This window comes from Cryptomeria japonica, chromosome 10, assembly GCF_030272615.1.
Source record: "Cryptomeria japonica chromosome 10, Sugi_1.0, whole genome shotgun sequence".
Lineage (NCBI taxonomy): Eukaryota > Viridiplantae > Streptophyta > Pinopsida > Cupressales > Cupressaceae > Cryptomeria > Cryptomeria japonica.
Genome location: NC_081414.1, coordinates 2,840,064 through 2,867,684, shown reverse-complemented (window position 1 = coordinate 2,867,684; position 27,621 = coordinate 2,840,064). Strand labels below are relative to the sequence as shown.

General features: G+C 36.0%; 1 protein-coding gene across 2 annotated transcripts in view; it reads left to right on the top strand.

Annotated features, from left to right (window-relative positions):
* The window catches only part of LOC131069419 (probable plastid-lipid-associated protein 4, chloroplastic), an 80,108-nt gene that overhangs the window by 41,152 nt on the left and 11,335 nt on the right, over positions 1-27,621 (top strand). For both annotated transcript variants that reach the window (XM_058004836.2, XM_058004835.2), the window contains exons 2-3: positions 3,434-3,547; positions 18,905-19,003. In XM_058004836.2, coding sequence (XP_057860819.1) covers positions 3,434-3,547; positions 18,905-19,003 — 213 coding nt within the window. The remainder of the gene's footprint in view (positions 1-3,433; positions 3,548-18,904; positions 19,004-27,621) is intronic.

The window sequence follows — 27,621 nt, the reverse complement described above, 5'->3', positions numbered from 1 at the left end:
GTTGAAGGAAACCATGCAAATAGAATAAAACCAAGATGATAAACACCAAATCAATGTCCATATATTGATTTCAGCTGCTATTACAACAATTTCTGTTGCAGTTCTACTCCATTCCTAACTACTAAAATCTAACTTTCTACAAAAACTCTAACCTGCTCTATCTGTCTAACTCTAAAAAAATCTAACTAGAATCTAACTGTCTAACCCTAAAAATATCACCCTTTACAATGAGAGGCATCCTGCCTTTTATAGATTTTACAATTCAAACCAAGGGCCAGGAATGACTGCATCCAACATTCCTAATCTGCCTTCTAGAACTTGGTAGCCTTAACCACTGCCCATCTCAGTTATCCCCCCAACCATATTTTCAACTACCTACAACTGTTTGGCATCAATTCAAGTCGATCTAGTAGTTGGAAATAACTGACCTGTGTCCCCTTGTTTTAAAATATCTTGAACGGGGCCCACAGGCAGTCATGTACAATAAAGCATTTCAATTTTTTAAACTGATTTCTGGAATTAATTCCAGTTGTGCATTTTTGAGAATGCATACATTCGTTGCATTCTGTGTGCTCTTTGTCTTCGGTTTGGTTGGTGGACTTCAACTCTGATTCAGCGGTGGTGCGCTTCCCTGTGCTTTGCTGCTTCGACCTTGCGCCTTGCAGCATGTTCCTCATTCTTGCTTCTTGGTGTCGCTCGGGATCGTGTCTCCAATTTGCGCTTCAAGCTGACGCTCTAGCTCTTCCTGATGTCGTTGATTATGCAAGCTATCAATTTTGACTTGAATTAATCATTTTGAAAAAAAATAAATTAATTTAACAAAAAAAAAATTAACTTTTAAATGTCCCTTGTTGAAGAAAACTTGGCCATTTAGATGAAAATGTGAGACTTTGCCCAAATTCGGTATTTCCATTTAAAAAAATGAGAACTTTTGTGTTCTTTGCAAGTTGTGGGAAAAGGCCGAGTTTGGGTAATTCAAGTTGTTTGAATGAAATTCGGCATTTCAAGTAAAAATGCGTGACATTGTTTCTTGCAATTTTAGCAAAATACCCTAGTTTGGTTTATATTGCTCTTTTATAAAATTCGGACTTTTGATATGTTTTGGGCGATTTTGTGTGAACTTTGGGCCTTTTTGTTCCTTTTGCAAGAAATAAATCGCGCGACTTTGCCTTTGGGTTATTTTCGGCCTAAAAGAATGAAGAGCACGACTTAGGCATTTGAAGCTTTTTCAGCTAAATGAGTCGATTTCGCGACTTCGTTCTATTAGCCAATTTCAGCCTATAAGCTTACTTCGCAAGTTTTACCCATTTTTATCATTTTCAGCCTGAAAGCCAATTTTGCAAACCTTATCGCCTCTTATGAACTTCAGGCTTCTAAGTCATTTTGCACGAATTTTAGGTGGTCTCTAATTTCGGCTCAATGAGGCCTTTGAAGATTTCGGCTCATATGATGATATTGCACGATTTGAACCTTTTGATCATTCATCTTAGTGATTTTCAGGCCTGTGAGAGGGATGTGCGATTTTGGTATGACTCAAACTTTCTGGGCAACTGCACGATTTGCAAAACAACATAAATTGCCAAACCTCTGTTTTGAATGCTCATTGCTCTTCATTTCAGGTATTTTGACCCTTTTGCATGATTTTCTTTGTTTGCATTTAAGTTGTAATGCCCTTTGCAATTTGGGGCATTGTATTAGAAACGCGCGATTTTGTTTTAAGCAACGGCAAGTGCTTCGGGTTCATAGAGTAAAATGCATGAGTTTGTGTTTGAATGCCTTTCTCTTCGTATGGAAGCTCGGGCCTCTGAGAAACAAAGTGAGATTTATGTTTCAAACGCCCTCCATTCTTGTTTTTTGCTTTACCCTAAGAACTCGGGATTCTACAAGGAATGATCGATTTTGGTTGGATTGCTTGATTTTGACTCGGGCTCTTAAAACGCCTAACTCTCTCTCTTACGGACAGACATATTGCAACAAAAAAAAACTTGGGGTTCCCTGTGAAATAGGATGATGTGTGCTTAATGCACAACACCATTCTTGTGGTGCAAGCTTTGGCAGTAGAAGTAATGCTTAGGAAACTTAGTATAGGACACAAGTGTGAATTTGTAATATTAAACTCAAATGTCCTTATATTATTTCAAATCCTAGTGGCAAAGGGTCTAAGGTTTTATGGCATTTAAATTAGCCAATAGGGATAACCAGCCTTCCATTCAAAGGTTACTAAACTTAAAATGGCACAAGAAGGCTTGAGAGCTCCATCTTACAGAAAATTGCCCTAACAGAAAATTTCACATTCCATTGATAAGAAACAACTGATGTTTTGCTAAAAAATTGCATGCCACAGTTGATAATTGGGCTAAAAAACTAGTCTCAAATTGGAAAGAGGGAAGAGTGCTTGGTGAGGTTTCTAATTCAAAAAATATGCCAGCTGCGGGCTGCTTAACATTGCTAGATATAGTTTTGTTCTTAAGTTCTGAAAAAATTTCATCCACAGTATCCAACTAAAGCATATCGATTCAAAATTTTACAAGGCTATTCATCAAGCTGAATGAAAATGTCAAGATTTTAGGCTATGTACCTCATTGTATACCTTTGGAAAAAACTACATCATTTGTTTTGATGCCATGTATTGTCCACTCTAGAAGCAGTTTGCAAGCAATTGAGGCACTATACAGAGAACTCCTCGTAAACATTTTGGCAATATAACTATCAATTACATGATATGAACATCAGTCTCATGCTATTGATGGGCTGGCTAAAAGAGATCATAGAGGACATGAGATTGATCCTTATTTTCTCCATCAATCCTCATTGTATACCTTTGAGAAAAACTACAACATTTGTTTTGATGCCATGTATTGTCCACTCTAGAAGCAGTTTGCAAGCAATTGAGACACTATACAGAGAACTCCTCGTAAACATTTTGGCATCATAACTATCAATTACATGATATGAACATCAGTCTCATGCTATTGATGGGCTGGCTAAAAGAGATCATAGAGGACATGAGATTAATCCTTGTTTTCTCCATCAATCTTGTTTTATTTTTGTTTATAATGATTTTTTGTTTTCTAATTCTATCTAACTTGAAGATTCAATATGTAACTTTCTACTGAGTTGTAAGCATAAAGTGATCTTTAACTTTTTTTTTTTACTTACAAGTGATCTTTAACTTTTATGCAAAGATTAAATGTCATTAAACATTGCAATATTTTCAATTTCTTTTATGCCAATATTGAGATTCAAGTTGATTTGTGAAAAATGGTCTTGCGTAGAACTAGTGATTCTCATGTATCTGAAAAGAATTGCCTTGCGTAGAACAAGCGTTTCTCCAGTGAGACTGTCACCATCGTGATCAAAATTATCCTAATTCTTGTATTATGTATTTTTAACTTTTTGTTGTTTTTCTAACACAAGAATGTTTATCAATCAGATTGCACAAGATCTGGAAGCTACAAATCCAACAAAACAGCCTCTTATGTCTAATCTTTTAAATGGAAAATGGGAGCTTTTATACACCACCTCAGAAACAATTTTAAAGAGGCAGGTTTGTATGTTCAACACTAATTAATACTTATGAATTGGTTGAATGTTGAATTGGTAGAAATTTAGATGCATAAAAATTAAAAAATACTAAAGGTTTTTGGTTTTAATATATTGTCTTTTTTAACAAGCACACACTAAGAGAGAAAAAAATAAATTGAGTCACAAATCTGCTGGGATTAATAGTTTGCAATCTCTTCTCAACTTCAATGGGATAACATACAACTTTGTCATATCTTGTTTGATGGTTGTTCCTTGAGATTAACTTGGGCCTCATGATATTCTATGCCCTCATAGTGGACATTTTATAACTGTATATGTAGGTTTATAAAATATACTTAATATAAGATGGAATGGGACAATTCCTGTGCATAGAACTAGTGAATCATTATGCTATTTGTCACTTCTACTTGCATATGATTTCCACCGTAATTTGAAACACATGATATGAAATTTTTTCTTGTGTTGTTTATTTGATTAGTATGTATGCTATTTACTTTACTTTTCCATGCATCTTGATGGAACATGTCCAACTTCTCTTGGATAGTTGGCAAACCATGAACCATGTATGTTATGTTGAGTTTGCCTAGCTACTGGAGGCTGCGATATCCATGTTTCTCATGCCATGAGATGCTACCATTGCCCTTCATAACTAATGCATACAAATTAATCATGACAAAATCAACTAGTTTGTACAACCCACTTTTCCTAATGCCTAGGGCAACCATCCTTCCTTGCTTGACAACTTTCATAGTGCATTCGTTTCCACAATATTCTATAGCAATGCTAGGGTTATCTGTAAGTTGACTAATAGATACCAGGTTCTTGTTTATTTTTTGGAACAAACCTAGCTTCCCTAATTGTGAATTTTGTGGCATCACTCAATGTAATCCTATAACCCCCTATCCTATCTATTGCATGTGATCTACCATCACACAGTGAAAAAAAACCTAAATAACAGAGATTGACAGTAAATTTTAACATATCAGTCTTTTCAGGAAGTGGAATGATGAAATGGTTTAGATTAAAAAAACAACAATCTGCATCACTGTTGTCCCAGGAAGACACCATGAATGTCTATTATTCCTCAAAGTCTTACACCACTTCAATTTCTGCCATATTAGCTTGAGCTTATGAATTCTTGTTAATGCAGGATAGGCCATGTTGTCATCTTGGAATTTCTGTTAGATTATGATTCAAAAGTTGAATTTTCTTCACTTTATTTTTATATTGCTCAGCAAGCATACTCTCAAATTGTCTAGAATTAAACCTTCCCACTTGCTCTTTTCTCCATGCTTTTTATGGTAATATGGATTAACTTTTTAAAATGTGAGAGTTTGACTCTTTACTAGCAGATGCAGAGAATCCACAAAATTTTCATAGGAAAATAGCAAACTATTGATAACATGAGAAACCATATCATCTTCATTAACTTTTTTGTTGATGGTAGATATTAGAATAATAATATAATAAAATGTAGTTAGCCTTTTATGAGGTTATTATAATTGCCATCTATTGTTAGACTATAATTGCTTTCTATTTGTCGCATATGTTTAATAATAAAATGCAATGCTCTTAACTTGAGAAAGCATGCCATTTTCTCCAAATCTCATTCTTCGATTTTTACTAGAATAGGTATTATAGTTGGATTGATTTGATTGTATGGAATTTGGAGGAGTTTCAGAAGGAGGAAGTCAAAAGGCATAGGACAAGTTCACAAGGCCACCTGACAAATTGGGAGCATTGTTTGAGATTGTGTTTAAAGGACTAGAAGTTTTTAGGGTAAAGTCGTGAAAAGGGTTTCTATAGTTGCATTAAGGGTTACTAATTAGAAGAATCCTGGTCACTTCATAGATTTCATATGAATCCATTCTTGTGCATTTTTATGATGTATTTTGTGAGATATGATTGTTTTTCCAAAAACTGTCAAAACCCTGCCAAGTGTTACCCGTTTTGGTAAAATCCTCATAACTTTTGTTTTAACCATTGGATCTGGCTATAAATTGGAGAAAAGTTTTGTAACTAAGCAATATCCAATCTGACCGGAGTGATTGGCTTCATGGTCAATATTTCAAAAGTTATTAATGACTGTTTGTTGCAGTTCATAGTGAAAATCAGACTGGTGAAGACAGGAACAGTCACATTGTAGCAAGTTGTATGGACATATATGGCTTGATATTGGTATGAAACCACTTTTATTTGTTTGGTACATGAACTAAATTTAATTTTCTTCAAGTTTTATCGATTTTCATTGAGAAATGAGTAAGTTATGATCATTTTTGTGAAGGCAACGTGTTCAGAAAATAGTTTCCAGAATCTGCAGTTAGAAAATATGTTAGTACAACTATGTATGGTTAAGTATAGATCTGAAACTTGGTTGAGAGGAAGGCTAATGATGTTATAATAAAACTTTCTTTTTATCAGAAAAATTAGTAAGGCCTTTTGAGGGGTCAAACTGTCATTTTTCTGTATAGGCTCCTGTCGCTGCCAAAACAGGAAGTGTGTGGAAGCAATGTTTGTGAGAGTTGCTAGGGTATTGAAATATTGTGTTAGTAATGATTCTGTATAAGATATGATGGTTGATAGATCTCTGATTCTTGAAGGTTATCAAGGGTGCAATGATGTAATATTAAAGTGCTACAGGAAGTTTTTGAAGTTACTAGGGTCTAGTGAACAGTAGAAACCATAATTGTCATTTGTAGCCATAAGGCAAGGAATCATTATGAAGGGGAGTTTTGAGTTCGTGAAGTATGATATGGTTGTTGTTTAGAACCCGATTCTTTATGAGTCCTTATGTATTTGAGATGTTGGGATGCCAGAAGATCTGTGATACAAGCCTTGGTGAAGGGCATTGAAATGTTTCCAAGTTGTTGAGTCATGAATCCAAGCCTCTGCATCAAGAATCCTGGTCGTTTCATACACATTTGTGAGTTGAAAATTGTGGGAATTCATAGTTGCGCACAAGCATTTTTGAAGGTTTTTTCTTGTTTTAGCATTCATGGCAGTCAAATCTCCATTCTTTTAAGGAAATTGCATGCTGCATGGGCAAAATTTCAATCATTTTTAGGTTGTGGGTTGAAGTCATATGATTTTTGAGGATGCGTTTAGGGCATGTGATTCACATTATTTTTAGATATCATCAAATGACCATGGGCTTGTTTTTGTACAATTGTGGTTTTAGGGCATGAAAATTTGGGGTTTCATAGTTATTAGAGCTTGCATGGGTAGTTGCTTTACGAGAGTTTTAGAAATTTTGAAAGCCAAGGTTCCCTTTTTGTTGCTGCTAGGGCACATCCTATAATCATGGGTATTTCCAGTTCACAAGTATTTCAATTTTTTAAAATTCTTGCAAAGCTTCGTGATATTAAAAAACAGTATTCTTTTGTTTTTCTGAAATTTGAAAGTATTTTAGGAGGGTTGAAAAAATTTTCAAGATCAAATTTTGCTTTTTTTGGGATAGTTTATTTTTTGGAATCCAAGTTGAAGTTTTTTGGTTCAAATTAATGGGTTGCTAGGGTTTCAAAATTTCTAGGAAAAGATTGTTTTCCGGGTTTTCTAGGAAAATGACAAATATACAGAATCTAGTATTATAGGAGGCACATAAACTCATGGGGAAAAATTATAATATCTAGAGTCACAAGGTACTAGCTATTGCCAAGAATGTGACATAATCTTGTTAGGCACAAAAAATAGGCCTATTAATCACCTAAGTGACTTTGAAAGACATCATAGGGAAGCCCTGTTGATTCTCAAGTTGTTAGTCTCAGATAATTTAATTCTTGAAAGTTGAAGTGCTGCCTTTGCACATAGCCCGTGAGATAGTTTGAAAGATAAATATCAATTCTCAGAAACATAGTCTTGTATTTGAAGAATTTGTTTTTTTCTACCAATTTGCATAAGGGGGTCTTTGTTAGAGCATATTCTAAAATCCAAAGATCTTAGTGATCAACTTGTTGCGGTCAACAAACAAGTAGATGACAATGGTATGGTTGCTCTGACCATTAACAGCCTTCCACCCTCCTTTGAGGCTTTTGTGGAGTCTTTAAACTTTTTGGTAGAAAGCCAAACTTTTAACTTTTACCTTTGATAAGGTTAGTTTATACTTTCCATTCTCGGCAGGCGGTACCATTCCTAGCCTGTCCGTACGATTTCAGACCACCCACGGTGGGCACTGTACTTGTCTTTCATGTTAAGGTTGGTTGCTGATCATGTTATTATGCTGGTTGTAGCTTTTGAAGGATGCAGAATGAAGTTTGAGAAAGTCTGTACCATTTATCGTTTCTGGGCCACACTCCTCATTACTGGCCATATTGTTGTTGTACTTGGTATTTGAGTTCATCTTCCCAACGCTTCACATTTGGAAGTTAGTACTTACTACTGGGGGTTGCTCTACTCACTTGAACACTTTACCATCACTTGGTGGTTGAATACTTTGGCATTTATGATGTGATGAGCTTTATCGTATCACCCAGGAGGGCCATACATATCTGATTTGAGACATATGAGACTTTCTGGGTTGCTGATTTGATTGCTAGGTGTATTATTTCATATTAGATATCCTGTTGGAGAAAGTTATTTCAATAAGTGTGCTATTTGAGAGAGCGAATTAACATTTTGCAGTAGGTGCTGAGCTGACCTGTTTAGACCCTGTTACCAGCAGCAAACAAGGGAATTCAAATTTCAAATGTGCAACCAGCTTCCTATTTCCTCCATTTAAGACATACCGTTGTTAATTCAATTTGGGTGGGCACCATTTCTCATTGGGCATGTGGGTATTTGCCGGTCACTCCAATCTGCACTTTGGCATGGGTTTCTCTGGTTTTAAGTCTGCATTTGGTTGGGTGTTAGTCCTGAATCTTTTGGAGAGTTTTCTGTTCACTTGAAGGGATGAAAATCCACTACTTGGCTTTGTAATCAGGTCTGCAAATTAATTTTACAAGTCTGATTTTAAATGCTTGATGCTTATTGATTTGGTTATGATGACAAATATGGTTTAATGCAAATGAATTGTCTATTCTCTTTCAATGCAATGCATATTCAATGTATGCATCAAACATGGTAAATGAAACATGAAACAAAAAACACTTTCTGCATCTCCGTCTAATTCTTTCAAAACAGACACAAAAATTTAGGGGTGAACATTTCATTTCATGTGCAAAGGCCTCCTTATTTCTCCTAAGCATCCACATTGACGAACATAAACACCTTTTTAAAATGATATTACACTAAAGTTGTTAATTTAATAATATAACATAAAAAACAAGTGAACATTTAATTAATTTTACCTGAGCTGCATAAAACACTGAAACAACATCCAAATCAAACTCTGATGACACTGAGATGTAGGATGATGATTGGAACCAACTGGGTGACTTTTTAAAAATAGATGACCTCTCCAAGAAGTTTGGAGAACATCCCAAGTGTCAAAAAACACTTGTGAAAGTGTCATGGCGCTGCATACTGCCAACTATGCTCATTCCCAAGAACCAAAATCACTGCTAATCAATCTAGAGCACTCCAAGAAGTTTGGAGTTCTCTCCAACACACCAAGAAGCTTACGGGGAAATCTTGGAAATTGAGCTAAATGCTCACAAATCAATTTTGCTCAAAATGGGGACATTACAAAGCAGAAGAGCAAGCATAGGTCATGATCAACCTTGGCTAGTTTCTCAGATGTTGTTTTGTTGAAAATAAGCATATATTATTAAAATAAACAACAAAAAACTATTTCTTGAAGGTTGTTCATTCTAGAGCATATAGTTGACCATTGAAATAAATTGTCATTTGCTCCAAATATGGTTTTCCAGAAATTGATGATATCCTAATATGGTATCTATCTTGGAGGGAAGCTTGTACCTTGAAGTTGGTCTAATAAGCCATCCATCTTGTTGATGTGTGTTTTATGACACTTCGAACACAGAATAAAGTATTGAATACTCTATCCTCTCTTGAACAAAATCTTCCCAAATGCTGAATAAGCGATCTCTTGAGATGACTCCAAGGTTTATACTGTTAGGTCTTGACGTGTGGATAACTCAATGGTTTGATGTGATATTGCTGGAGTCACAAGGGGACTTATGTTGTACATGAATGCTTGAATGCGGCTGGAACGTGGAAATTACTTGATTTGAAAAAAAGACAAAAGGGATTGAGGATTTAGAGAAATCTAATCTACTCCTAAGATCAATAATAGCATTGGATCATGCTTGGATGGACGTATTCCTTAAACCGAGCTTTGCTTTGCCGTGTTGCCAACAACTACACAATACTGATGCAATCTTCCAAGGGAAATGAAAGGTTTTCATATCGTGAACATTTATCAAGGTCAGCCGGGTTAATGTTGCCAATGTTGCCAGCCCTTATTTTGTTTTTAAAAAAAAAATTAAAACCCCAATTTTCCTCATCCAAGTTGGCTGGGTTAATGGTGAATTTCGCCTTGAAGGTATAAATAAAAGGTCAGATTGCTCTCTTCAAAACACAATCTTCCTTAATTGATTCAAAATGTTATCAACTCCACAATTTCGTGGATTTCTTTGGTGCATGAAAAATCTGCCAAGATGCCTTTTTTGTGGATTTCAGCATCTCATGGATAGATCTCTTCTTTCAAGTGGTGAATTTTATCATTTCATGGATTTCACATAGTCAAGGACAAGTGTTGCTCTCCATCTTCAAGTTGTGGATTTTGGGAAGTGATGGACGAATCTTGCATTTGATCATGAAGTCATGGATAAAATCATTCACTTCAGCTCTCACCTATCTTGATCATTAAAACACCTTGTTTGTGAAATTTAAAGGTTCAAGGACAAATTTGATCATTACAACAATCCTCTAACATACCCCTCAAGAGCTCTAAGTTGTGGATTCCGTGAAGTGAAGGATAAAAATGAAGGTGAAGCTGATTTGAGGCGAACTCTCTTGTCTAAGCCCCTCTAAGCATTAAGTCATTAAATCGTGGATCTCACCCAACTTTTGTGATCACCTCATCAAGTCACTCAAAGTCGTGGATTTCTTGCACTCAAGAACAAGTTGGAGATATCATCCTAGGGTCGTGGATGTTAAAATAGATAGCATCGGTCGGATGAATCACATGTCTAATTGGCATTACGACCTTAGACATTTCTCTTGTATTCATTCATATATCTATCCGTATTATTCTGATCACATATAGATATATATTTATGTATTGATTGGTTAATATTATGATTATATATTATAATCAATATTATGAATAATTATTAATTACTAATTATTCATAATATTAATTACATTAATTCATTAATTAACATTATCGATTCATTGCAAATGATAGCATATCACTATCGGTTTGGTTAACCGATTATATCTCTTGCAAGCCCGACGATATTATTGTGGGTTATGTTTTAGTTAATGGATGCTGACGTGTCTCCACACAGGAGTCATGACTCCTTGAGGAATCATGTCGAATCCACAAGGAGTCGTGACTCCTTTGTGGACCACCATTGCTTTAAATAGCATGCTGTTGATGAAAGTCAGATAAGATGAAAAAGAGACCAGCAGATCAACAATCTGGAAATGTGACAGCTGTGGAAGAGATAACCGACTGTGTGTATCACCTGTTGCAATCTGCATCTACATGGATTGAAGGCAAGGTTAATGTGATAAGTAAGAAACAATCTGCAGGTCGATATCGACAAAAGATAGCGACAGTCAGCACGTCGACATCAAGGGTGACTGCCATGGAAGTGGTAATCACTAGTGTGAAGAATACTCCATTGCAAGTTGTAATCTGCAGTCAAAGGAATAAGCAAAAGCGGTTAATACTGTGACAAATATATCCAGCAGAATTTATCCTTGGATGTACAGCAGTTGACATCTTTGTGAATAAGTACTATATTAAAATTTAAAATTACCTATATATATGTCTGATCCACTTTAACATGGTATCAGAGCCAGCATAAGAAAAGATCAAGATCAGATTTATATAGGCGAGACTACTCTCTATATATCCTCAATTTCCTCACTCTCTTCTATAAGTCACAATGGTGAATGGTGTTAGATTTGAGGATTGCCTTGAAGGAGCTTCCAACTTTGTATCTTGGAAGTTTAGGATTATGATTGCCTTAAGAGACAACGAATTAGATGAATTCGTAAAGAAAGCTATACCAGAATCAGAAGAAGAAGATAAAAAGCTTCAATGGATGAGAAAGAACAATAAAGCCATGAAGATGTTAGTTGACTCAGTGAAAGATCATATCGTGCCAATTATCTCCAAGATGGAGACTGCCTTTGACATGTTCAAATCATTAGAGAACATGTATGAGATAAACAACACAAGTCGAGCTCTTTCCCTAAAGCAACAACTCCATCATGTAAAGATGATCAAGGGCGAATCTATCACCTCATACTTCATGAGGATAACAGAACTGAGAGACCAGCTCTCCACCATTGGTCACACAATTGAAAGTAAAGAGTTAACCATGTTAGCCCTCAATGGTCTCCCTTCTTCTTGGGAATCATTCATTCAAGGGATAAGTGCACGATCTAGACTTCCTAAGTTTGATCGTCTAAAAACTGATTGCATTCAAGAAGAGTCTAGATTGGCGATAAGAGCCATTGGCCAAAGCTCTATAAATGAAGACATTCATGTTCTTGCCTCGCATTGCTCAAAGATGAAAGGTAAGAAAGGATATTTCAAAAGAAAGAAAGATGAGGAATCCAGTGGTGCTCCTACATTCAAAAGAAGGAAGGATATTTCAGAAATCCAATGTTTTAGATGTGACAAATATGAGCACTATGCAATGCAACGTCCAACCAGGACTATGCCTCAAGCTTCCATTGCAAATGTTGGTGAGACCTATCTGCAAAAGGATTAAGATGGATTCATATTCTGACTTGGAAGAGGTTATAGAGTTTTGAAGTTCTATTTGTGATGAAGAGATTGAAATTTAGGAGGAATATACAAAGGACTTTAGTGGAGATTCTGAGATTTTGCATTTCAATTTCTTTTATAAAACAAATATTTACCTGCAGAAGTGCAACAATTTACTTGTGAAAGCCTTGGAGGCATTTGTGTAGATGATGATAGCATCTAGGGTTACAAAGCAAGTTGAGACAAGAAGGCTTTCCCAGTGAGAGGGAGCATATTGCAAGGAGATTTTGTTCTAAATCTTAGGATGGTCATATTCCTGCCTAGGGCTCAATCTTATGACAGTAGATCCATGGTGGTTGTGGATCTAGCACTTCCAACTGTATGAAGATCATACCAGATGATGAAAGTCTCCTGAAGCAAGATATCTTCCATGATTGGGACCATGTGAGTAGGGGATGCTTCCATGATAGAGGGAGTAGTTAAGAGAATATGCTTCGATTGATATCCGAGGATCTTGATCATATTGATTCAGAGGGAGTGGACTATGTCAAGTTAATTTCTCTAATGATCAATCATAAGACTATGCTTCATGAGATGAAGTCTCATATATATAGTTTGGAAAGCCTTTACACTGACTCCTAGGTCATGAGGTTCCTGAATAGATGGAGACTTGGTGAGCTTGGAATACACCAAGAGTGATGCAGACTCCAACCTTGCATTTCATGAAAGGTCAAGGCATGCGGAGATCAAGCGGAAAGGTATGTTATTCAATTGAGATATATTAGTACAGATGAACAAACTACAGATACCCTCACCAAGCCTCTCTCTAGAATAAAGTTTGCATACTTTTGAGGTAAGCTTGGTATGGTAGAAAATGTAGCTTTAGCTGAGATTGAGTCCAAGCTACATTGATTTGGTTTCATAATACTAATGTATGCTTTAAGGTGTTTAAAGTGTAAACTCTTATTAATAAAATTTTATTAATCTGATATGGTTCATGATTAAGTGTCATGTGTGTGACTCCATGACTACATTGGTTCAGTTCTTGTTGAGCCCCTGTGAACATTATCTGGAGGTGACGATCTCTCAATGATGGACACTTGTATTTCTAATTTTTATTGTAAGATGACGATCTAACAATATTGATCTTACCATCATGATGGATATCATGAGACGTGATATCTGTGGACATGTCATGATAGTTGTCATCTCTAAGTAATATCTGTTCATGGTGGATGTCATGAGAAATGATATCCGTGGATGTGCCATGCTAGATGATGTTACTAACATAGATGTTCATGGTGGATATTATGTGACGTAATATCCGTGGACATGCCATGAATCAATATCCTTAAATTTGCCATAAAGGTGGATATCATGAGACGTGATATCTGTGGACAAGCCATAATGGTGGGTATTACATTACGAGATCATGGTGGATATCATGAGACATGATAGCTGTGGATATGCCATATCTTCAGATATCACAGTGAGGTGATATCTTTCTTTTATAGATGAATCTATTGTGATCACAATAAAGTGTTGTAGGATAGAAGATTATCCTCCCTTGCTAAGAGGGAGTGTTAAAATAGATAGCATCGGTCGGATGAATCAAATGTCTAATTGGCGTTACGACCTTAGACATTTCTCTTGTATTCATCCATATATCTATCCATATTATTCTGCTCACATATAGATATATATTTATGTAATCATTTATGTATTGATTGGTTAATATTATGATTATATATTATAATCAATATTATGAATAATTAGTAATTACTAATTATTCATAATATTAATTACATTAATTCATTAATTAACATTATCGATTCATTGCAAATGATAGCATATCACTATCGGTTTGGTTAACCGATTATATCTCTTGCAAGACTGACGATATTATCGTGGGTTATGTTTTAGTTAATGGATGCCGACGTGACTCCACATAGGAGTCACGACTCCTTGAGGAATCATGTCGATTCCACAAGGAGTCGTGACTCCTTTGTGGACCACTATGTAATGTCCCCACCTTTTTAGCATCTCATTGGAGTTCTTAGCCTTTACATTCTCCGAAGGCTAAGTGGAGAAATAAGGAGAAATTGATTAAATTAATTTCTTATTAAGTCATTAAATAAAATAAAATTAAAAAAGGTGACTTTATATTTAATTAATTTAATTAAAAGTGACTTAAGTGATTTATTTAAATATTTTAATGTTATTATAAAGTTATAAAGTAACTTTATAATAATAAAGTCACTTTAATATTATAATGTGTGAATATGTCTTTAATCCCACATTGGCCTAGAAAGTGTTCGAGCTCTCATAAGAAAGAATAAGAAGGGACTTAAGAGCTCATTTTATATCATCCATCCAGAGAATTGATATTTGTTTGTTATGAACTTGGGAGAAGAAGCCAAGGGTTTCTGATTCAGTCAGCCATTGGAGAGCGACAATTCTTCAGTGTTGCAACCATTTGAGGTGGTGAAATATCCACTAAATTTGGCATTTCAGGAGAGCTTCATTCTGGAGTTCTATTTGGGCTTTAAAAAGAAGGGAAGACATCTAGGGTATGCAGATTTTCGAATATATATTAATTGCAGACCTACAGTTTCATTTGGCAGCCATTAAAAATCAAAATTGAAGCAATCATTTCAAAATACAATTGCTGCTACAGTACCCGCGCTACAGTAAACGCTACAGTACCGCCGTACGGACTGCTACAGTGCCGCGTGAACAGCACCGCGTGAATAGTGCCGCCGTACGGATTGCTACAGTACCGTGTGAACAGTAATTTTTTCAAAAAATTAAAATTTGCAGTTGGCAGATTTTTTCAACTACTGGGACAGCAAAAATCAGGTTTTTATCTTACATTGTAATGAATTTGTTTTCCAGGCATATTGGCCATAAAACAGAACAAACATTCCCTTGATAGTTTCGTAAATTAATTCCAGCAGTAATATTATTGTTCCAGTATTATTTTAAGCATAGGAGTTTATTCCAGTATTGTTTCATTGCTCATTATTACCAAAAAAAAACACAAAAAAATCTATAAACATTCAAAAACCAAAACAAATTCAAATCTATTGCATTCAAAAGAAACAGTCAGCAGAGGAGAGCCAAGTTGGGTTCTTACACACTATTGCTTTAAATAGCATGCTGTCAATGAAAGTCAGATAAGATGAAAAAAGAGACCAGCAGATCGACAATCTGGAAATGTGACAGCTGTGGAAGAGATAACCAACTGTGTGTATCACATGTTGCAATCTGCATCTACTTGGATTGAAGGCAAGGTTAATGTGATAAGTAAGAAACAATCTGCAGGTCGATATCGACAAAAGATAGCGACAGTCAGCACGTCGACATCAAGGGTGGCTGCCGTGGAAGTGGTAATCACTAGTGTGAAGAATACTCCATTGCAAGTTGTAATCTGCAGTCAAAGGAATAAGCAAAAGTGGTTAATACTGTGACAAATACATTCAGCAGAATTTATCCTTGGATGTACAGCAGTTGACATCTTTGTGAATAAGTACTATATTAAAATTAAAAATTACCTATATATATATCTGATCCACTTTAACAGTGGATTTCATCTCTTCATGGACAAATTCGCACACCTCCATTCTCATCCACTTTGAGCATTAAGGGCATTAAGTCATGGATTTTGAAGGTTCAAGGATAAACTTGTTAGTGTAACTCTTACTTGATTTTGACCCTCAAGACCTACAAATTGTGGATTTCTCCAAGTGAAGGATAGAATTGTTGCCCCTCGCCCCAAAGTTGTGGATTTTTGCTCGTCATGGATGTTCACTACCCATGGACAAACTTGCTCACATCCACCTCCAAGTTATTGATTGCATTGATCACTTCATCACATCATGAACTCACTTCACTTGGCACTCATTTATTCAAACATATGGATGTTGCACTTATCTTCACTAGGTCGTGGATTCTCTCAACCCATGGACAATTTACTACCATCCACCTCCAAGTCATGGATTTCTCATGTTGTGGATTTTGGAGGGTCATGGATTTTGGAGGGTTGTGGATTTTGGCAAAGCGTGGGTTCTTGCAAGTGGAGGATAGTCATCATCATCATCATTCAAGCTTGCCAATCCCAACACTTAGTCAATTACTTCACCTTCATCATGTTGTTGATCTTCATTCTCCAAGTCAAGGATTGAGTAAGTTCATCGTTTCTCCTTCACTTCATGGATCAACCTTGCCATTTTCATGCTTGAGTCGTGGATTTTGGCAACTCAAGGACAAAAGTCATTACCACACCTCTTAGGTCATGGATATGAGCAACTCAAGGACAAACATTGCAAGTGTGACCTCCACCTCGACTTGATCTTCATTTCACTTCACCTAGTTCAAGATTATTCATCAACACTTGAGGATGATGCAACTCACTCAATCAATACCTTCAATAACTCTTGATTGTGAATTTCTTGCACTGGGAGACTAGTTGGAGTCACCATCACTAGGTTGTGGATTTAGCAAGGTTGTGGATTTTGGTGACTCATGGATAAACCCAATGACTTCCTCTTCAAGTTGATTTCATCATTCCTTGCTCAAGTTGATCATCGAAGACCTTTGCTTGCGAACTTGGAGGATTCTAAGGCTAAATTCAATTAAGTGCAACCTTTTTTCGCTCTCACCTCAAGGTCACCAAGTCATGGATTCTACCTGGGTGTGGATTTCACAAGGTGGTGGACAAAACTTATTTTCATCTTTCAAGTCCATCGATTTCACAAAGTGAAAGATAGTATTGTTACAAGATTGACTTGGTGTTGTATTGCTTCTACAAAAATTATTCTAAGTACGAAATCACTTTCACCAAGCACTTCACCTTATTCATTGAATGGTTGAGCACCTCATCCTTGTTGTCGGGAATAATCATTATGTTATGTTGCCATATTATGTTTATGTTGTCGGTAATAATGAGTTACAACAGTCAGTTAGTTAGTCGTCCCGAAGGGCAGTTGGACGTGACGGTTGGTCGCACACCTTCGGGTATTATATATTGCATACCGTTCCTTCTTAGTATCATCATGATAGTCGTATCTGGGTTTAATGTTATAAGCACTTGATGTACATGGATTGTTGAATTAATACAGAGACTGGTTATTTAATATATTTCCATTATGTTCTGTGCATTTACTTCCTGCATTTAATCGTTTACCCGTATGTGGCAAACAATCCTGAGTGTGGATTTGAAAGATAAACATTGCATCTCATCATCACTCACTCACATTGATCAAAAGGTATCCAAGTCGTGGATTTTAGCACTCATGGAATCACTACTGCATTTGAACTTTATCCTTTCTTGAGGTTGACTCTGTCACTGTGAGGGTTTCATCTTTGAGTTTCCTCTTGGAAATCCAAGGAAAACTAACTTGTATTCTTTTCATACTTCCCCCTTTTTCATTTACTTAGGCGTGATTAATTCTTTCCTCTTCATCCTGACCTAAGGGTGTCCTGCTCACTTGACTACTTATCTATCCTGAGACTCACCTTGACCTGACCTAGAGGTTGCATTGTGAAGCATCACCCAAGGAGTACCTTGACTCTCACCTGTCACTTGAGCACGTAGAGCTGCAAAGACTCCAAATCAATCCAAAGGGAGACTTGACTGCTGCTAGACTACCCGACTTGATCACATCTTGACGACAAAGGCTTTGCATCCCCTCACAAGCAAGAGGTTAAAGATAGCAAATTTTATTTGCCAAGCTAGATGACTAAGCTGAAACCACTATACTACCAAGCTAAAAGTGAGGGTTCCCATTTGCAATGGGGCGATGTGTGAAAATGTCACAACACATCCTTCGACATGGATAGCAGTTTTTTTCGCAATAATATTGTTTAAGGCTTTGTATTTAATGTATAACCACCATTTACCATCTTCCTTTGATGTGAAGACGATTGGGTTGGTGCAAGAGGAAGAGCTGGCATAGGTCATGATCAACCTTAGCTAGTTTCTCTAATGATGTTTGTGTGGCAATGAAGATAAAAGATTTCTTAACCACCTAAATTCACAAAATCGATCACTATATGATGCATGTCCTTTGATGTAGGGCACTAGATGACCGGTCTTGGCATTGCATACAATATATTCTTATAGACCATACAAGTCCATATGGCTTCTTCTTTGCTGTGTTTGAGTTAGGGAGTCTTGTTAGTACTTGGCTGTATTGCTTGCTTTCCTAGTTTTTCCTTATAAGTTTTTTGAAATATTACTATTTCTATTTGAAATATAAGATGCTTTAGGTACTCTCATCACCCATTTCATCTTTGTAATTTTCAATCTCATAAACTATTTCATTTTTTTCTAACATTGATAATAGTTTTTTAGTTCAAGTTGATTACTATAGATTGTGAGCTTTTATGATTATTAGTGTTATTCTCATAGCACAGTTTTGAATCTATGGTAAGCAAAAAATGTAGTTTACTTTCAGCACAAAATATTGAATCTATTGTATATTTATGCTTGGTTTTGTATATTTTGTGTAGAGGCCAAAGTTTTTAAGGCCCAATGGGAAAATATATCAAGCAATTAATAATTATACTCTAAGGGCACAAAATCTGGAGACTTGGCCTTTCTATAATCAGGTACGTCTTTATTCTTTCTTGTTCATTTTTATGCAAATTATTATTTAGTAGTGGTCATGGGCACATGCATTCATGCTTCCTGAATCTCACTTATATGTACATGTGGGCAATAACATTCAGAAAATTTCATTAGTAGCTAACTTTTAGCCAATGCAGTGAACTATTTATTTGATTTTGATTTTACAAGAGAAAATATTAGGTTAGTTATTGGTTAGTGCTTGCAATGCATATTATTATTTACTCATTTCTACAAACTGTAGGTTGCCTATTCTAGATGTACCATAAACCCAGCAACACAATTATATATAAATAAATATGAACAAAAATACAGTACAGTAAAATGAGAGTAGCATAATATAGAAGCAACAATGATTGTATTATAGCAATATCAAAGTAAACTGTCTTATAGGCTTGGGAGAATGTACATGCAAGAGCTGCCCTTGTTACTCTAGGCCATGACAGTACATGCCTAAGGAAAACAGGTGTGGGAATTAGGGAAAATAATTGGCAACCGCCCAATGACCTTGGCAAACCAAAGTTTTAATTGTAGCTATACAGTAAGTAACTCTGGCTTGAATAATAAAACTGACATTATTTTATTTTTTTTCAATATAATTATATATTATTTAGTCTTCAGGGCTGATCTATGACAAATGTTGGACCATTGCAAATGACAATATGGAATGCCTGAACTAGTTAAGACATTAACTAAATCACTTACATTTGACCCTCCATTCCTTCCTCCCTTCCCCAAAATGGATTTGACAATACTTCAGAAAAAACTGGTGGGGGGGATAGCGTACAGCACTGCAGCTAACTTGGGTGGTGGCTTAAAATTGGTAGGCTGCTTTTGCTAAAAAGGATTAGCCTTCTAGCAATTTTGTCAAAATCTATATGTCTGTTTACAGGCTCACTTCCTTGCTTTTCTCCTCTACTATTACATCAATTCTTAGTGTCACTTTCACCATCTTCATCTTCATCTTCAGCCAAAGCATCAACATTTTGGTCTCTGTCTTTTGGTGCTCAGTTGAATCTACTTTTAGATCCAAACAAGCTCACTTGACACTACATCTAGTTCTACTAATGGGCTTCCAATAAGTCATTTTTATTGGCAGTTTCTTTCTGAAAGTCATCTTCCAGATTTTAATGCTTGGATGAGAAAATAGATTGCTGCTGCTGCCAAATCTGCTGTGTGGCCAAATTATTGTCCTTTTGGAGACTTTATTGCTTGGTCAAAAGCTCCACTTTCCATCTGCTACTTGTTCCTCTTTGCACATAATGATTCCTTGGATGTTGTCATCACAAACCCACCCAAGTCTTAGCACATGACTTTGGGCCCATAATATAATCCTTTGGCATCCATCCTAAGTAATGTAGCTAGTTGGTGATCTGTTTGATGGATCGGTGGATTGAAGAAACTGGAATTGGTGGAACCCACCTTTCATAGCATAGTTTCAAATGGCATTATGGACTCATCATAACTCGCAAGAATGCTTGCAACCATGGTGAGCCACCAAGATTCGTGCATTGAGTTTGGTCCGTGGAATCAGCAGGACTCGTCTGAGTGTATAAAAAAACTTAGCTGACTCTTAGCATCTGATTCAAAAGTTTTGGTGTTAGACACTCTTGCGCAAAATATATAAAATAGATGTGCCCAAATTCACATTTTTATTTTTTATTTTTCTGATTTTATCTTCCAGAGGTGTAGTAGATAGCAAAATAACCTGATTCAAATGTTGAGATAGTGTTTGGAAGGAATATTTGAAGATTGAATTGAGTTTGAAGTGTAGTTGACAATGGGGCTGGGGGCCTAGCTTGATTGGTGAGAGCTTCCAATGGTAAAATATGAGGTCACGAGGTCTAGTCTCCCCCCAGCCCACGAGGTCTAGTCTCCCCCCAGCCCACGTGGTACTCTATGATGTGTTGCATCATTGTCACTGGTCACATTAAAAAGTTTACTAGGTGCACTGCAGTTTGTAGTGGGTGCTATACCCGATTCTTGCAATTTAAATAAAAAGTGGAGTTGACAATGATATGTGTGGATGAAAAAAAGAATATATCTGAAATCTTATGGGACAAGATTCAGATTTATTTCAACATCTTCAATAGAGTACCTGCAAAACACACACAATGCAAACCAAAATCTAAACTAAAAAGTAAAAACACACATGTATGCTATAAACTACTCCATTGCACTTCTATCAACCAAGATCTTGTGTTAAAAAATGATGCTCTTAGAAGCACACGCACAAGAAGCTATGGTGAATGAAGATTTGAAATATGATAGATACAAAATAATAATGCTAGAATGCAAAAAGTACGCTCCAATGCTAGATTGCCAGATTGCTAAATTGCTTATTAGGCTTAGAAGGATAAAAGAATCCTCTTATATAGAAGACACTTTAGAAAATGGAGGGATAAGATTAAGAGGTGAAAATAAATAAATGGTCGGCTAGGATTAGAGGGTAGGTATAGAAAATGATAAAATAATAAGAGGGTAGTTAGGAAAAATAATAAAATAATGAGGGGGGTAGGTAGAGGAGAATTAAGAGATAAATGATGTGTCAGAGTGAAAAAACTAATGAATTAATTAAATATATAAAGATTTATTTAATTAATAGAGGAAGTGGGACCAATTAAATAAATAAAATATTTATTTAATTAAGATGGACAATTTTAGGTGTCTACAATATGTATCTAATTTTTTTCTATTCTTTTTTGAATTTCAAATGACAAATGCTGAAAACTGAGGTGTTATATGCTGCCCTTTTTTTAATTTTTCTCATTTCAAAGCCTTCTTGATAGTCTTTTGTTCTATTTTAACTTTGAATGTTTACCCTTCCATTTTATTTTTCAAAACCCTACCGATTTTTTTCAAATGTTAAAATGAGCAATGGTTAAGTTCAACTCAAGGCAGCAAAGACCCTCTATAGAAGCATGGCATAGTAGGTGATGGCAAGGGCTAGGTTAGCTATTATTATTATGGCATCAATAGGTTAAAATCTTAGTTACCGGTTCTTGCCAAAAATGGCTGGGTCCTGGTCCTGGTCCATGCCCGGTCTTGGTCCATGCCTGGTTCGACCTGGGTCCCACCCGGGTCCTGCCCAGGCGGCTGGGTTCCCTGTGGGTCCTGCGTCGAACCCAGGAGGACCCGGGTGAACCCAAGCCCGTGGGTTCCCATAAACAGGGCCCACGGGTTAGAAAACAAATAAAACAATTAAAAAACAAATTTTTTAATCTTAATATTTGTATGTTTGAACTGTGAACATATATAATTTTGATGTTTGAAGTTTGAACATATATATATATATAAAATTAAAAAATATATATATATATAAAATTAAAATATATATATATATATATATATATATATATATATATATATATATATATATATATATATATATACGGACGAACCCGTACCTGTACCCAAATTTTTTTTTTTTTTTGCTGAATCCGCGAATCCGTATCCGAATCCGAACCTGAATCCGAACCGGAACCAGTAACTTAGGTTAAAATACTATCTTGCTTAATACTTGGACATGATATGAAGGTATGTTTTGTTGTGTGTGAAGTGAGGAGAGAAATTGATTCCCTACTTACTAGTTTTGATACGAAGAAAAATGAAAGGAAGAGGATAAGGTAAGTAGTTGCAATAGCGATGAGTTTCAATCTAAAATCATCCATAGGTTCTTTTATCGGCCCATTCATTTAGCATCCACTTTCCTCCATTACTAAGACTCATGGGAGTTCTATGTTCTTCCATCTTCACCAAATTTCTTTATTCCTCACAGTTGCTTGAGGCGCCAACCTTTTATTGAAGGCATCTCTTGGAACAAGGAGAAATACGATGAGGCTAGAATGGCAGCAACACACTTTTGGTATTACAATAATATATTTTTTTAATGTGGCAATTAGTCCATAATGGGAAGTGTTGGTAAATGCATTGATAGTTGTTGGTAAGGGGTTTAAGACTCCACCGGCTAGGGATTTGAGTGGACCATTGCTAGAGAATGCAATGTCCCTTTTTCAGTCCATTCCAAGATTCTTGGAGAGCACCAGTTTTATCAAAACCAGTTTTTTGATGATGGCAAAGGTTTCTAGGGGTCAAGATGAATACAATGGTTTTTTCCAAGTGCAGATCCAACTATTAGGGAGCATTCCACATTCTTGGAGATTTCCAACATTCTTGGAGAGCACTAACTTTCTTAAGATTTTGGGATGTGTAGATAAAAGTAATTAAATAAATAATTCAAGTTGTCTTAAGGTGACTGTATATTATAAAGGAAACTTATCTTTATTTATTTTAAAGAAGGGTGGCCTATGTCATGAGTGTTTTTAAAAGAGCCAAAAAAGTGTTAGCACTAGGCGTGGGTACAAGTGACTTAAAAAGATATTATTTAAAAATGACATTAAAATGGATCATTTAAAGTAATATTTAATTAAAAGTTCTCAAAAAGTCACTTTCATTATTGAGGGGAAGAATGAATTTTTTAAAGGAAAATTATCCAGATGCCCTAAAAGGTGCCTATTTATAACTTTTTAAATAATAATCTTTTAGTGTCACTTTATTCAATCACTTATAATAACCTTTTAAATAATTAATTATAAGTTGTCTTTTAGAAATATAATGTAAAGTTTTGTTTTTTGATAACTTAAATTTGACTGGTCCAGATTATCCATTCTCACCTTCTTTTTCTACTTTGAGTAGAGATCTCAAGATTGCAAGGTAGCAACTCATTATGCCTCAAAGACCTGGTCACTCAGATAAAAATTTATTACAAATTCTAAGGATTAACAATTCCTATACCAAAACGATCCATGATTTCCCTAGTTTACAAAAGAAATCAACAAAACATAACAATTTATGTTACTATGCTACTTGAAAAAAAAATGACAATCAATTAAGGGCTGGAATGTTGTTTAGTGCTGGAAATAATAACTAACAAAGAAAGTTTGTAACCCAACGCAAGGTATTTTTAATCATGGCAAACCTCAAGATAAGGAAAAATCAGTTGGTAGCCGCAATCACTTGTCTACCTGATCATTATTTTTTTTTGATAAGTAAACGGAGTATTTATATTAATTAAAATTTAAAAGTATTTGTACATAGTGGAATTGTAACGGCTAAGGAGCCAAACCAAAATAGATGCTCTTGTAATGAGCAGACATTACAATGTAAAGCATAGCAAAAACTGCTTATGCAATCAGAAATCATGACTGCTATGCTAGCAGAAAATCATAACTGTACTATAGACATAAACCCATGGATGCTATAAACAACATGACTAAAAAATCGACCATATGCATCATTTTCTTCTAGTTGTAAAAGGGAATCAGTCTTCTTCATCAGAAGCCTGCTCACCAGCCTTCTCCTTAGGGTGTTGTTCCTGCACGACCTTCTTCATGAAGGCTGTCATCCATTCTGTACCCAAAGAGGGCTCAATATCAGTGATCTTCTTCAGGGTGGCACAATGCTCAACTGCTCGGCAACGATGATCAAGGATGGTGATAGCCCTGGAATTACCTAGAAAAGGGTACCACAGATTGGGAATGCCATGATTGAGGAAATAGGGAATGTCCACCGGGCTGGGAATGCCCACTCCCAAGTGCGCTGCTGCTAACATGAGCTCCAGGTTGCCAAGAAAGTCTGTTTTGACCAGCGTGTTGGCCAACTCCAGCACTTGGCCCTTGGGATCTCCCAAATCTAAGAGTGAAGCCACAGACCAAGAGGAAATGTCTGTGTTGACATGGTAATGATTCTCAACAATCATGAATTCCTCACACAACATCATCTTTATCACCTCCAACATGTGACCATTTGGTGCTAAAAACACAACATTCAAACGTTGGTCTGTAATTTGGCCCAAATAAGCCATCTATTGATGAGCACTGACTTACCAGATTGGGGTATCCATTTCTGCATTGTGAGTGGTTTTGTCTAATGTGGGAAGCCGAATGCCCAAAAAATTCCACTTGGGCCTTTTACAAATGTGGCTCCTTCGAACACGAGCCAATTGAGCCTGCACACACCATCAATGGGAAGGAAATGAGAACTTGAGGTGGTAAATATGTTCGTTAAGGTGAACACTGCAAATAGTATAGATATCAATCTATTAAATTAGGTGAAAAATGGGAAGATATCTGATTATGAGACGATAATAGAACTGGTTGCCAGCACAAGGTGCTACATGGTTGTGAGAGAGAAAGAGAAGTGTATTGAAAGGAGATCAGATCGAGGTTGAAGTGATTGATTTGAAGGTTGTAGACTGGGGAATACGCTCACCCACCTTGGAAAAGACCATCCAGTGCGTGCCAAAAAAATGGAAGAGTGAATGCGGCTTCAAGGTACAAGAAAGTACTTCTGCCAGCTATGCCGAGGGAGCAATGGAGAAAGAGGTAACTCCATCTGCTGCTTACTTGGAAAGAGTATTTGCTGCTGAGATGGCTTCACAGTATACGCAGTTGGCCAGTGTATTTAGGATGCGGTTGAGTACAAGGAGAATCTCATCAAAGAGCTTGGAGATGCCAGCTAGGGGTGGCCCTTCGTCTAATTGCATTGATGATGACTAGGAAGTTGTCTTCTATCTCCAGATGGGTGACTGTGCGAGCTTCGCAAAATTTAAGCCTATGAAGAAGGGCTTGAAACTCAGCCATGTTGTTTGTACCCAGAACTAGTTGAAGGGATGCAGTAAATATGGTGTTACCAAGTTAGTTTAAAAGAATACATCCTGCCCCTGAGGGGCCAGGGTTTCCTTGAGAGGCACCATCAAAATTTAGCTTCACCCAACCATTTGATGGAGGCTGCCATTGTGCAAGATCCCCGAGGGCTTGGGAATCAACTCCACATGCCCCGTTAGTGGCTGTCCACCTGATCATTGTTACTCAAAACAAACAAATACAAATATAAGAGATATAACTTCTAGTTGTTCTTCTTAGTTTATAAAATCTACCGTTTCACTTTTCAGCTAACTTCATCTTCTAGTCACTTTAACGCTCAAATTTGCTTTCCTTGATGTAATTTGCCCTTTCATGTCTTCAAATGTGTGGTAACAAAGCAAATGAAGCGTCCTCATGCTTTTGGAATGAAGAGACATGAGATGTAAGGAGTCATGTGGAACATGAAAGGTCATGTGTGGAGCATGAGGAGTCATGGAACATGAAGAGTCTTGTGCAGGATATTTCATCTTCTCTTTGATCCTTATGGATCAATTGAACTCAATAAATGCAAAAAAATACTATTGAGCTATTTCAAACAATTTGTATTGATTGAAAAGAACTAGAAGTAATGTTGTGTCATGTCCCCTTTTTTGAAACTATGGAACTAGCTTTAAATGGTTGATATAAGTGAATGTTCAAAATGTCACTAGAGACAAGGTGCATAAAGGTGTGTGAAAAATGGCACTTATGGTTTTATGACTTTGAGGGAATAATAATCAAAAAGAAAATAATATAATATTATTTCCCTTCAAAAAGCTATAAAAAGAGGATTGGTCTCAAAAAAAGGGCCGGTCTCTTATTTTTATGAACTTCTTCTATAGAGAATGAATGTGAATTCTTCTTCTCTTACTCGAGGACGAAAACCCTTTGGCAAGATGGTTTCAAATTTCATAGATGAAAACCCTTAAGTGGTTTCATCCAAAGATCACCGGAGTGTTGCATGCATCCATTCTAGTTTTTTGTTGTTGTGAAGATTTCAATTTCATGTGTTTATTTGTGGTGTGGGTTTTTAGATTTTTTTTGTTATTTGGGGTGTTTCCAGTTTGTTGTGTTGAAGATTTCTATTTCAGTAATGATATTTCCAATGTTTCAGTTTTGTGAGTTCATTGTGGTGTTGTAGGGGTTTATATTATTTATCTATTTAATGTTCTTGGAGCTTTTAATTTATAATTTTGTAGCCTACAGCATAACTTCCACCAATTGTAGTTTTGCTGATCATAGGCATTAAAGTTGCTGATATATCTGCACTTGCTGCTAGCTGTAAGTGTTGAGGCAAATTTGGGTTATTTCTTGACTACTGGCCCTTTTGAGGAGACAAACTCTGACAACAACTTGCCATTAAGTTCTATGTGATTGCCTAGGTTTGATATTTTGTAATAAAAAAGTGTGAATGTATGCAGCCATCCAGGAAACTCTCTAAATCCATCTATAGCAAATGAAAAGACAAGGAAATCTGCTAAGCGCTATACTATTTAGGGAGGATAATGTTATTTTATGGGACCCACTTTACCTTCCAAAATGCCGTGATACCTCTCTTTAAAGGTTATCTCCTTGTTGATCATCGAATATCTTGTGTTCAAATGCAAGTTAAAAAGAAGTTAAATTTGGTGATGCTAATAAATATTCCTGCCTTTCATATCGTATGGTAATTTCTACCTACTGTACTTCCTTGGTATAGGCCGTAGTATTGCTATAGGTATCATTGTAAGTGTTTCAATGTTTGGATCAATATAAATTGTATAAGCTTATTCAATTTCAGCTGCTATCTGTGGTTTTTTGTAATGTCCCCACTTTGAAATATAATTTAATAATAAATGATAATAATAAAATTAAAATACAAAAAAATAAAAATAAAATTAAAATATAAAAGAATATAATTAAATATAATTAAAATTTGA